Source organism: Elephas maximus, chromosome 3 (genome assembly GCF_024166365.1).
Source record: "Elephas maximus indicus isolate mEleMax1 chromosome 3, mEleMax1 primary haplotype, whole genome shotgun sequence".
NCBI lineage: Eukaryota > Metazoa > Chordata > Mammalia > Proboscidea > Elephantidae > Elephas > Elephas maximus.
This window is the reverse complement of record NC_064821.1, coordinates 211,726,505-211,740,048: the sequence shown is the minus strand read 5'-3', so window position 1 is coordinate 211,740,048 and position 13,544 is coordinate 211,726,505. Positions and strand designations below refer to the sequence as shown.

Here is a 13,544-nt window from a genome sequence, read left to right as displayed (position 1 = left end):
GCAGTTCTACTCTGTCCTATAGGGCCGCTATGAGTCGGAATCGACTCGATGGCACTGGGTTTGGTTTTGGTTCGGTTTAGTGTGTGGGTAGAGGGGCTGGAGAGAATGTGTACTCTAGCTGCCTCTAAAGGCAGCACCCCAGCAGCTGAGGAATCGGTGCCAGGCTTTCTGATTGTGACATATGAGTCTGAGTCCTTGAGCCAAGATATTGCCTTCCTCTTTCAAGTGGGAGGCACTGAGGTAAAGCATGAGTATTTTCCACCAATTGTCTTCTCAGCATTGAGACTCAGTGATTTCACACTTAGGAATTCCTCCTGTCAACAGTCTGTCAACAGGTTATATATGAGGTATAGTTTTTGGTAAACTAATTTCTTTTTTTCTTCTATGTACTTTATTGGGAAACAGGAATGATTAAATTAGGGCTTATTAGGCACATTTATTTTAAATAACCTATGCTCTGAAGTTAAGGCAGCAGGTAACACATGCTGAATAAGCCAAAGTGCTTAAGCTTAAACTGTTTTCTATGAAACAGTTTAGTTTACTGTTCACTGTGTGGGGGGGGGGAGGGCTACAAATAAATATCTGAGAGGAAAACAAAGCACTGAACTTCGAAACACTGGCAAAAATAGTTATGAAGAACTGAGAAGCTAGAGAAGAGGGCACAAGGCATTTACATTAGTTCATCTTCCATCAAACATCTTCTAACATCAAAGGCACTTATCGAAATGGTTAAATACAGGAGTGTGGTATGTGAAACAATGCATATGCCCAAGGCAAAAAAGCAAAGTGCTTGTATTTTCTTAGTCTGACTTCTGACATTTTACTGATCAAAATCTCTGATTTATGCAATTTACTTTGTAGTCTTAAAATAGTTAATAATTTTATTCCAAGAGCTCTTCAATTGTAAAGAACCTAATAAGCCCATTACCACTGAGTCAACTCTGGCTCATAGCAACCTTACAGGACAGAGCAGAACTGCCCCATACGGTCTCCTAGGCTGTAATCTTCACGGAAACAGACTGTCACATCTTTCTCCTGCAGAGCAGCTGGTGGGCTCAAACTGCCAACCTTTCAGTTAGCATCCTAGTGCTTTAGCCACTGCTCCACCAGGACTCCTCAAAGAACCTAACGGAATACTCTGAAACCAGAATTCTATATTCAATGATTATACAATAGCACTAGTAACTCTTAGTAAAGGCTAAAGGCCCCATTATTACGTCAATCACGCCACCTCCGAAGTGAGCACCATGCAAGACGACTCGCACACGCTAGCATACTGCCACCTTTGGGACTTCCTACGCACATCCATTGTTGAAACATTCATTCAACACACCTTTATCCAGCGCCTGCCAGGTGTACAGCTTTGTGCTGGGTGCTGGGGAGACACAAAAATATGGTGTTTTCACAAGTTCGTGTTCGCATTTATTCCCTTTAGTTGGGTCTGTCATACTTTCCTTCTAATTCCTATTCATTTGCTCCAAGCAGCTTCTCGGCATACAGCAGGAACCAGAAGAGTCTGCAGTCCCCTGTCCCTTACTTTACTTAGTTTCCCCCCAAAAAAGTGAGACCCATGTCAAACTTACAAAGAAGGCCCAAGCCCTACACCAGTCGAAGGAATGGTGCCCTTCGCCTACAACGTGGAAAAGGCAATGAAGGACAGACTGAGGAGCTGGGTACCTTCCATTCCTTACGACCCAGCGTGACTTTGTGGCGACTTCCTGCACAAACACGAGTACTACACTGCATTCTGAAACAAACGGACAAGTGCTTTTGACTGATTCATGCTCTTACTCCTCACTCACAGAAAAAAAACACTGACTCCAGTCATAGCTCCATATGAAAACAGATCTGACTAACGGAACAGTGAGTTATACAGGACAGTGAGTTATCCAGAACAGTGAGTTATACAGGACAGTGAGTTCTCCTTGACTTAGTAATTCTGACTCAGTGCAACCACGGACATCTAATGGCATTCAGTCTCAACGTGAACACCAGTTTCTTGCGTATTTCCTAGTCACACCGCACACAAAGACGCAGACGCAGAGTCAGCGTGGGCAACAATGCTGAGGAGGCATCACGCATAGTTAAGGGCGTACTGACAATAAGGGATTTCAATTTCTCTTTATTCTTGCCTCTTCAGTCTGTACAGGTATCATTTTCAGGGTATCCACATGCACGCAGAGCTGAAAGATGCCAATTTTTGCTATCAAAAATGCTGAAGTTTTTCTAATGCAGAGTAGCTGCACAGAAAGACTATATAGGACAGCTAACATGAATATTTCTGTATCTGATGTGTGCTCAATGCTCTTCCTTCTTTTTAGGTAATGCTCCACTTTCAATACTGAACTTTCCTTTCATCCAGAAATCCCTGAGTTTATACATTCTGAGGACGATTTCCAGTGAGCCATGCTAGGATATAAGAACCAAAAGACCGCAGGTTATAGTTATATAGTTAGAGTCAGAAGGGGGTCAACCGATCAGCATTATCATCGTAAAATCGCTGCAGGGTAACAGGCTTCTGTAATTAAACACAAACCACAAGTGTGTGTTCAGGCATTATGAAAACAGAATGACCTGATTTCACCGGTATCAACTAGTATTTGAAAAGCTACAATTTTTTGCTGATCTTCACTGTTGTTAAATAATGACAGTTTTGATGGTGGTAAAACTTCACTTCTCAAGCGCAGGATGATCTGAGCTGAACGAGAAAACCAATGATTAAGGGAGGGAAGGAAGGTGGGCCTGGCATCAGTTTGAAAGATATCTTTTTTTCTTCTGTTTTTGATGTTAAGACGACTCGTGTCTCCTAGGTTACCACTGTAACTGTCTCAGGACTACTCAAGACCAGGAAGATGAAGTGATAAACTGTGACTCAAACCAGCCCCATTACAAAGTTCTGACGGTTAACAGGTCAGCCGCCAGTAATCTCCGAAGCGTATTTAACTACAAAGAGAACAATATGTCTATAATATTGTCATATAAAATTTATTTTCTATGATTAAAATTTGTAATTACTCCATTTTTTATACTTATTTATTTGAAAGTGGTATGCTTTATTAAAAGAAACACTAGAAACGTGGATTCTGGTTGGTACTGTCTTTGAGAAACATTCTTCATCTTTACTTATGGATATCCTGGAGAAATCAGATTTCTACACTAACCGATGGGAAATTAACCACTTTTGATTCTAGTTCCAATCCCAAATAAAGGACACATGTAACACACATCAGGCCTGATTCTGCCCACTCAAAGATTTCCATTGCAGCTGAAACTATTAGCTACTGCAATTCTAGAACTGTTCTTTTCCTGGGTCTCCCATTTTCTCAAAGGGTTTATCAGAGCCCAGGTGCTGTTTACATTAGCTGATATCTACAAAGAATGGAGAGACCATACTCCAATAGTATGTAAGACCTCTCTCTTTTTTTAACGCTCTTAACAAATTATAAAATTTAACAGTTATATTTACATCTTCGTAACTTGCACGTATCTTGAATGTCTCTTAATCTGCTCTCTCCTTTCAAATTCCTTTCCATTCTAAATAGAACATTTTTGCCTCTTGGTAGTAATCCTGCAGAATTTAAAACGAACTAAAAAAACCATAAACGGATTCTATCTTTCATACATTTTGAATTAAAATAACAAAAAAATAAAAGTAAAAACCTATACAGGATCTTTTTTTTCTATTTAAATACTCCTATTGTCTAGTATTCCTATTTCAAATTTAGGGAGTTCATAAAATGTAGAGAGTATATTCTCTCAGGATGTCCAGGTATACAGATTTCTGAAGAATATCCAATTTTATTACAAAGCTTCCTCCCCACACACATGATTAATGGACTACGTACTTTCACAATGACTTGAATAACACAAGGAGGTTGGCACATTTTAAAGTTAACAACATAACATTATAAACACGGGTCAAACCCTGCACACAGATTACCCAGGCTCCTGATTACTCATTACTACTGGCTGATTTGACCCTTTACTGTACAACACGCATTGCCCGGAAAACGATCAAGGGAACGCAAAGGTTATCAGTTCAAAGCAGATGATTTTGCTACTTTTAGTACTTCTGGTTAAAGGGCTGGCTGGAGTTAAAGAGGGGAGCTATTAGTGAAAATGAAACTAGGGAATAAATGACCTGTGGATTTCATTTACTCATATTATCACTGGTCCCACCTTACTGGAGGCTAACTGAAAACAGACTGGACCATGATCTGCAGCTATATACTGGTCATTTTCAAACACTCCAATGATGTTCTCCGAATATTTCATTATCTCCAGTTTTACGGTGACAAGCTATGACTTTCCATTATTCATGTTTCCCATTTCCATAGTACAAATGCCAAAATATTATTATACATTCCCTTATAAGGTAAAAAATAGGTTTACTGGAATGTTTTTAGTTGTGCCTGAAGGCAGCAATGTTTACAACATTCAGTTTTCTTACACCCATAAACATGTAGAAATTGCTTGCGAAGCAACAGTAACGTGAGAAGAATGATCTCCTTGCAAACATTGACCAAACGGATATGCATCTCTCTCAGCACAATGTTCTGGTGCTCTGCAGAGGCTCCCTGACCTCGCCGGACTCCCACACTGAGGCAGTAGTTCAAGTCCTTAGGCCATTAAAATAACAGCATGAAATATCATCATCAGTATTTAACTATACACACAAATCGTGAACTGGCAAGTATCTAGTTTCAAATTAGACCCTTGGAATATGGCAAAATAGAGGCTGGTTATTTTTGCCTTAAACATAATTATTAAAAGCACATTTTGTTAGAAGGGAAGAAGATAACTGGACATTCTCAATGCTCCAATTTGAAGGGATACTTGCCTCTTCTCAGTTTCTTGAAAAAGAAGTTCTGAAAGTTACCTACATAGGTTTCATTTAACTGATGCAGCAAACTTTTATTACTATTATTGTCCCGGATCTTGTTTAATGAAGATCTCTGTCATCAAATCAAGCACGGTATTTCAAAACTATAAGAACTGCAAGAGAAAAAATGAAAAGAGGAACAGATCAAAATCAGATTCACATGCTACATAAGAAGAAATATTCCTAAACATAGTTGTGACCACTTTTGGAAATGGCTAATGAGGACTCAATTTCTATCTCAGATATTAAGTAACTTAAATGGGAAAGAAGCAAAACTTTCCTAAAATCACCTAAACATCCAACAACGGGATTTTGATAGTTAGTATAAGCACAGCATGTAGCTGCTAAAATATTGTAAAAAGTATTTAACAACACAGAAAAAAAATTCACAATACAGTTATTAGAAAGTATGTATATTATCTTATTTTCAAAAAGCATGCTCACATTCATGAGACTAGAGTATACACAACAGTTACATTAACTGTATGTCATTCCACATTTTCCAAACAGTCCACAATATGTATTTCTTTTCAGCAAAACTTTTTTCTGTTTAAAAAGAGAACAGTGAAATAGAGTTCTTCAAATGCTTAATTTTGAGATACTTTCCAAATCTACACAAAATCCCGGTAAACACAGGTAAATAGGTTTTGGAGAAAAGGAGATGTTAAAAATCATCTGACCATAAAAAAAGAATATTAAGAAAAAAAGGAGCAGGAGCTATGCTCTAATGGCTAAAATCATGCTCAAATTCAAAAACACCAAAGAAATAAACAAAATAACCCTTCATCATCTGGAGAACTTATCTGGTCTTTCAAACAGAGTGTTATGAGATGAAGTTTGCCACGCCTGATAGTTAACAACAGACAGAAAATGTGGGTGGTCCTGAGTGTAACAGTACCCATTTTTGGCCTTGGACAAGTCACTCAGTCCTACTTTTTTTTTGGGGGGGGGGGGGGCAGGGGCGGGGAGGTAGAGGAAAATTTCCACTGCGAATCTGAGAAAAGATATAAATTCACTCCTCATAAAAATGTACATCTGCACATTCTCAATTTAGAGCATTTCCAGGGATTCATAGGTTCCAGGTTATGAGCCCCTGCCTCAGGTCAGATGTCATTACTCTGTCCTGACATCAGTCATACTAAAACCCAATAACCAAACATCAGTCATACTAAGCCAACCGAAAATAAACTTAAAAGGGAATTTAAATGAACTCTAAAACAAATGATGTCCCCAACAAGTAATACTCCAGTAAATACTTACTGATAATCACTACCAAAAGGATAACAGCAACCAAGGCCATGATGGCTTTTATCTACAAGACACACACAAAAAAAAAGGCATAAGAAAGATATTAACGTTGGACTTTTTAATCGTCAAAGCTTTCTGTTGTGCATTGTATCACATCACACTAAATCATCAATAAACAGTCACATTCCTGGGAAGGTTGTAAAAAAACTTTCTTTTTTAATTGTGTTTTAAGTGAAGGTTTACAAAACAAGTCAGTCTCTCATATAAAAATTGATATACACCTTGCTATATACTCCTAATTACTCTTCCCTTAATGAGACAGCACAGTCCTTCCCTCCACTCTTTTCATGTCCATTCGGCCAGCTTCTGACCCCCTCTGCCCTTTCATCTGCCCTCCAGATAGGAGATGCCAACACAGTCTCATGTGTCTACTTGATCCAAGAAGCTCATTCTTCACCAGTACCATTTTCTATCCCATTACCCACTCCAATCCCTGTCTGGAGAGTTGGCTTCGGGGATGGTTCCTGTCTTGGGCTAACAGAAGGTCTGGGGACCATGACCACCAGGATCTTTCTAGTCTCAGTCAGACCATTAAGTCTGGTCTTTTTATGAGAATTTGGGGTCTGCATCCCACTGCTCTCCTGCTCCGTCAGGGGTTCTCTGTTGTATTCCCTGTCAGGGCAATCATCAGTTGTAGCCGGGCACCATCTAGTTCTTCTGGTCTCAGGCTGATGTAGTCTCTGGTTTACATGGCCCTTTCTGTCTCTTGGTCTCATAATTACCTTGTGTCTTTGGTGTTCTTCATTCTCCTTTCCTCCAGGTGGGTTGAGACCAATGGATGCATCTTAAATGTACGCCTGCGAGCCGCGAGACGCCACTCTCCAAAGCAGTATGCAAAATGTTTTCTTAATAGATATTATTATGCCAATTGACTTAGCTGTCCCCTGAAACCATGGTCCCCAAACCCCTGTTCCTGCTACACTGGCCTTCAAAGCGTTCAGTTTATTCAGGAAACTTCATTGCTTTTGGTTTAGTCCAGCTGTGCTGACCTTCCCTGCATTCTGTGTTGTTTTTCCCTTAACCTAAAATAGTTCTTATCTAATTAGTGAAAACCCCTCTCCCTCTCTCCCCACTCTCATAGAAGAATATTTTCTTCTGTGGTTAAACTATTTCTCGAGTTCTTATCATAGTGGTCTTAAACAATATTTGTCCTTTTGCAACTAACTTCACTCAGCATAATGTCTTCCAGATTCCTCCATGTTATGAAATGATTCATGGTGTCATCATTGTTCTTTATCAATGCGCAGTATTCCATTGTATGAATATACCATAATTTATTTATCCATTCATCTGCTGATGGGGACCTACATTGCTTCCATCTTTTTGGTATTATAAACGGTGCTGCAATGAACATTGGTGTGCATATATCTGTTCATGTAAAGGCTCTAATTTCTCTAGGATATATTCCAAGGAGTGGGATTGCTGGGTTGTATGGTAGTTCTATTTCTAGCTTTTTAAAGAAGCGCCAAATTGATTTACAAAGTGGTTGTACCACTTCACATTCCCACCAGCAGTGTACAAGTGTTCCAGACTCTCCACAACCTCTCCAACATTTATTATTTTGTGTTTTTTGGATTAATGCCAGCCGTGATGGAGTGAGATGGAATCTCATCGTAGTTTTGATTTGTGTTTCTCTAACGGCTAATGATTGTGAGCATTTTCTCATGTATCTGTTAGCTACATGAATGTCATCTTTAGTGAAGTGCCTGTTCATATCTTTTGCCCATTTTTTAACTGGGTTATTCGTCTTTTTGTAGTTCTGTTTTTGTAGTATCATGTAGATTTTAGAGATCAGGTGCTGATCAGAAATGTCATAGCTAAAAACTTTTCCCAGTCTGTAGGTAGTCTTTTTACTCTTTTGGTGAAGTCTTTGGATGAGCATAGGTGTTTGATTTTTAGGAGCTCCTAGTTATCTACTTTTTCTTCTGCATTGTTGGTAATGTTTTATATACTGTTTATGCCATGTATTAGGGACACTAACATCCCTATTTTTTCTCCCATGATCTTTACTGTATTACATTTTATATTTAGGTCTTTGATACACTGAGTTCGCTTTTGTGCATGGAGTGAGGTATGGGTCTTGTTTCATTTTTTTGCAGATGGATATCCAGTTATGCCAGCACCATTTGTTAAAAAGACCATCTTTCCCCCATTTAACTGACTTTGAGCCTTTGTCAAATATCAACTGCTCATACGTGGATGGATTTATGTCTGGATTCTCAATTCTGTTCCATTGGTCTATATATCTGTTGTACAAGTACCAGGCTGTTCTGACTACTGTGGCAGTATAACAGGTTCTAAAATCAGGTAGAGTGAGGCCTCCAACTTTGTCCTTCTTTTTCAGTAATGCTTTACTCATCCGGGGCCTCTTTCCCTTCCATATGAAATTGGTGATATTTTTCTCCATCTCATTAAAAAATGTCATTGAAATTTGGATCAGAATTACATTGTATCTATTTATTGCTTTTAGCAGAACATTTTTACAGTGTTAAGTCTTCCTATCCATGAGCAAGGTAAGTTTTTCCACTTACGTAGGTCTCCTTTGGTTTCTTGCAGTAGTGTCTTGTAGTTTTCTTTGTATAGGACTTTTACATCTCCGGTAAGATTAATTCTTAAGTATTTTATCTTCTTGAGGGCTACTGTAAATGGTATTGATTTGGTGATTTCCTCTTCAATGTTCTTGTGTTGGTGTAGAGGAATCCAACTGATTTTTGTATGTTTATCTTGTATCCCGATACTCTGCTGAACTCTTCTATTATTTTCAGTAGTTTTCTTGAGGATTCCTTAGGGTTTTCTGTGTATAAGATCGTGTCATCTGCAAATAGAGTTGCTTTTACTTCTTCCTCGCCAATCTGAATGCCCTTTATTTCTTTATCTAGCCTAATTGCTCTGGCTAGGACCTCCAGTACAACATTGAGTAAGAATGGTAATAAAGGGCATCCTTGTCTGGTTCCCCATCTCAAGGGGAATGCTTTCAGACTCTCTCCATTTAGGAAGATGTCGGCTTTGTATAAATGCCCTTTATTATGCTGAGGGATTTTCCTTCTATTCCTGTTTTGCTGAAAGTTTTTGTCATGAATGGGTGTTAAACTTTGTCAAATGGCTTTTCTGCATTAATTGATAAAATCATGTGATTCTCGTCTTCTATTTTATTTACATGATGGATTACATTAATTTTTTTTGTAATGTTGAACCATCCCTGCATACATGGTATGAATCCCACTTGGTCATGGCGAATTTTTTTTTTTTTTATGTTGCTGAATTCTATTGGCTAGAATTTTGTTGAGGATTTTTGCATCTAAGTCCATGAAGGATAGAGGTCTGTAATTTTCTTTTTTTGTGTGTCTTCACTTGGTTTTGGTATCAGGGATATGCTGGCTTCATAGAATGAGTTTGAGAGTATTCCATTCTTTTCTGTGCTCTGAAATACCTTTAGTAGTAGTGGTGTTAACTCTTCTCTGAAAATTTGGTAGATCTCTGCAGTGATGACGACCGGGCCAGGACTTTTTAGTAGGAGTTTTGGATTACCTTTTCAATCTCTTTTTTTGTTGTGGGTCTATTTAGTTGTTCTATTTGTTTGTGTTAGTTTAGGTAGGCAGTGTGTTTCTAGGAATTCATTTGCTTCTTCTAGTTTTCAAATTTGTTACAGTACAATTTTTTATACTTATCTGATATGATTCCTTTAATTTCCATTGGGTCTGTTGTAATATCGCCCATCTCATTTCTTATTCGGGTTATCTGCTTCCTCTCCTGTTTTTCTTTTGTTGGTTTGGCCAATGGTTTATCAATTTTGTTAATTTTTTCAAAGAGCCATCTTTTGGATTTGTTAATTCTTTCAACTGTTTTTCTATTTCATGTAATTCTGCTCTAATTTTTATTATCTGTTTTCTTCTGGTGCCTGAGAGTTTCTTTTGTTGCTCTCCATTTGTTCAAGTTGTAGGGATAATTCTTTGATTTTGGCCCTTTCTTCTTTTTGGATGTGTGCATTTATTGATATAAATTGACCTCTGAGCACTGCTTTTGCTGTGTACCAAAGTTCTGACAGAAACGTTTTCATTCTCACTGGATTCAATGAATTTCTTTATTCCATCCTTAATGTCTTCTATAACCCCATCTTTTTTGAGCAGGGTATTATTCAGTTTCCAAGTGTTTGATTTCTTTTCCCTGTTTTTTGTTATTCATTTCTACTTTTATGGCCTTATGATCAGAGAAGATGGTTTGTAATATTTTGATGTTTTGGATTCTGCTAAGGCTTGCTTTGTGACCTAATATGTGGTCTATTCTAGAGGATGTTCCACGTGCACTAGAAAAGAAAGTACTTGGCTGCTGTTGGGTGGAGTGTTCTGTATATGTCTATAAGGTCAAGTTGGTTGACTGTGGCATTTAGATATTCTGTGCCTTTGAACTTCTTTCTGGATGTCCTGTCCTTCACCAGAAGTGGTGTGTTGAAGTCTCACACTATAATTGTGCAGGTGTCTATCTCACTTTTCAATGCTGTTAGAGTTTGTTTTATGTATCTTGCAGCCCTGTCATTGGGTGTGTAAATATTTAATATGGCTATATCCTCCTGTTATATTGTCCCTTTAATCATTATATAGTGTCCTTCCTTATTCTTTATGATGGATTTAACTTTCAAGTCTATTTTGTCAGAAATTAATACTGCCACTCCTGTCTTTTTTGATTGTTGTTTGCTTGATATATATATTTTTTCCATCCTTTGAGTTTTAGTTTGTTTGTGTCTCTAAGGCTAAGGTGTGTCTCTTGTAGATAATATATAGACAGATCATGTTTTTTTTATCCATTCTGCCACTCTCTCTTTATTGGTGCATTTAGTCCATTTACATTCAGCGTAATTATGGATAGGTATGAATTTAACGCTGTCATTCTGATGTCTTTTTTTGTGTGTTGTTGACAGTTTCTTTTTCCTACTTAATTTTTTGTGCTGAGTAGTTTATATACTGTCTTTTCCTCTTATTCGTTGTTGCTGATTTTGTTTCTGCTGAGTCTCTATTTTTTTCTTGTATTTTATTGTGCTGTACAGGATAGTTTGTCTCCTTTGGGGTTACCTTAATATTTACTCCTATTTTTCTACATTTAAACCTAACTTTTATTTCTTTATATCAACTTGTCTTCCTCTCTATATGAAAGATCTATGACTACATTTCTTAGTTCCTCTTTATTGTTTGAATGTTGTCTTCTTTTACAGAATAACAACACTGTTTCCCTGTTTTGAGCGGTTTTTTACCTTGATTTATTTTTGTGATTTTCCTGTCTGGGCTGACATCTGATTGCTCTGTCCAGCTTTCTAGTCTTGGGTTGATATCTGATAGTACTGATTTTCTAACCAAAGAATTGCCTTTCATATTTCTTGTAGTTTTGGTTTGGCTTTTATGAATTCCCTAAACTTCTGTTTATCTGGAAATGTCCTAATTTCACCTTCATATTTGAGGGAGTTTTGCTGGATATATGATTCTTGGATGGCAGTTTTTTTCCTTCAATGCTTTACATAAGTCATCCCCTTGCCTTCTTGCCTGCATGGTTTCTGCTGAGTAGTCCTGACTCTCCTTTGTGGGTGACTTTTTGTTTATCCCCAGCTTCTCTTAAAATTCTCTCTTTAGCTTTGGTTTTGTCAAGTTTGATTATATGTCTTGTTGACTTTAACATCTACCTTATGTGGAGTTCGATAAGCATCTTGGATAGATATCTTCATCTTTCATGATATCAGGGAAGTTTTCTGCCAACAAATCCTCAACAATTCTCTATTTTCTGTTATCCTTCTCTGTTCTGGTACTCCAATCACTCATGGGTTATTTCTCTTGATAGAGTCTCAAATGATTGTGAAGTTTTCTTCATTTTTAAAAAATTCTTTTATCTGATTTTTCTTCAAATATATTGGTGCCAAGTGCTTTATCTTCAAGCTCACCAATTCTGCCTTCCACTTGCTCAATTTTGCTTCTCTTTCTATTGAGTTGTCTAATTCAGTAATTTTATTGTTAATCTTCTGAATTTCTGATTGCTGTCTCGTTATAGATTCTTCCAGCTTATTAAATTTTTCATTATGTTCTTGAATAACCTTTTTAATTTCTTCAACTGTTTAATCTGTGTGTTTCTTGGCTTGTTCCACATATTCCATGATCACCTTCCTGATGTCTTAAAGGGTTCTGTATATTAATCTTTTGTATTCTTCATCCGATAATTCCAGGAGAGCACTCTCATCTAGAAGATCTCTGGATTCTTTCGAGAGCTTGTTGAAGTGTTCAGTCTGTTTCTTTATGTGATTTCATATTGACCTGTTGTCTCTGAGACATCTAGAAGTTATTATATTAGTTTATTTAATGTTTGCTTACTGTATCCTAGCTTCTTGGTTTTTGTTTTGTTATGCCCAAATGGGTTGCTTGAATGAGCTAGCTTGATTATCTTTGCCTTTGAAGCTCTGACGTCCTGTCACCAGATGGCTAGAGGTATTATCAGGTATATCAGTCTAGGAGTCCATTCACTTTTCTTGTATGGATTCAGCTCAGTTGTCCAGGTAGCTGCTCATCAAGTGTGTGGTACAGGCTCTGTCCTACAGTCTTAGACCGGCAGCAATGATTGGTGTAGGTATCTGTATCTGGTTGCAGCAGGGGGTCAAGCTCTGAACAAGCCAGGGGGCTGAGATTCATCCCCCAAGTGTCTCTGAGGAAAGCACATCCCTGTTCCCTAGAGCGTACAGGTGGGTGGGTTCTGCAGATGGGCCGTGGGCACCCATATGCTTTGGGTCTTAAGGACTGGGAGGTACCAGTTATCCTTACACCCGTCGTGGGTGGCTGGGTGACCTAAGCGGAGCCACCAGTCCTTAGGCCCCAAATGTGGGTAGGTGAGGACTCTGTTTAATAGCTAAAGCAGTGTCAAATATTGAAGACGCACCTCTCTACCACACAGCTGAAACAGTTGCAGTCTGCCAACAAGGGCCTATTCTGAAATAGGCCCACAGGTCCATGCAGGGGGGAAAGGTACTCAAAGTCCAACAACTGTTTACACCTGGACAGGAGGTGCTTCTGTCCGGAGCTCCCCAGGTTAGTGGAGCTAGCACATTATCTTTTTCCCGAATTGCAAATTTATTCCTTCTCCAGGGCCACAAGAATGGTTCCTGGTGCTCAGTAGGGCCTATCTCAGGCCCAGGGAAATCACCAGCCTCTGAAGCTGGCTTGGGGCAGGGGAGCACAGTAAAATAAACGTTAAGTACTTAGCTTTTGCCAAGTTCGCCATTATTCTCTGGTTCCACAGGTGTGAGTAGGTTGTGCAGCTGGCTGCTTCTCCCTGACGAAACAGTGGCTGAATACCAGCCCGCCACAGCCACTCCTGGGAATGGTGC

General features: G+C 38.5%; 1 protein-coding gene across 6 annotated transcripts in view; it reads right to left on the bottom strand.

The window, feature by feature from the left end:
- Window positions 1–2,964: 2,964 nt before the first annotated feature.
- VAMP4 (vesicle associated membrane protein 4) overlaps window positions 2,965–13,544 on the bottom strand; it is a 41,991-nt gene continuing 31,411 nt past the window's right edge. For 3 of the 6 annotated variants that reach the window (XM_049881218.1, XM_049881219.1, XM_049881220.1), the window contains one exon: window positions 2,965–4,619. In XM_049881218.1, the coding sequence (XP_049737175.1) occupies window positions 4,389–4,619 (231 nt within the window). In that variant the 3' untranslated portion in view covers window positions 2,965–4,388. The other 3 variants (XR_007516885.1, XM_049881222.1, XM_049881221.1) reach the window with 3 other exon arrangements.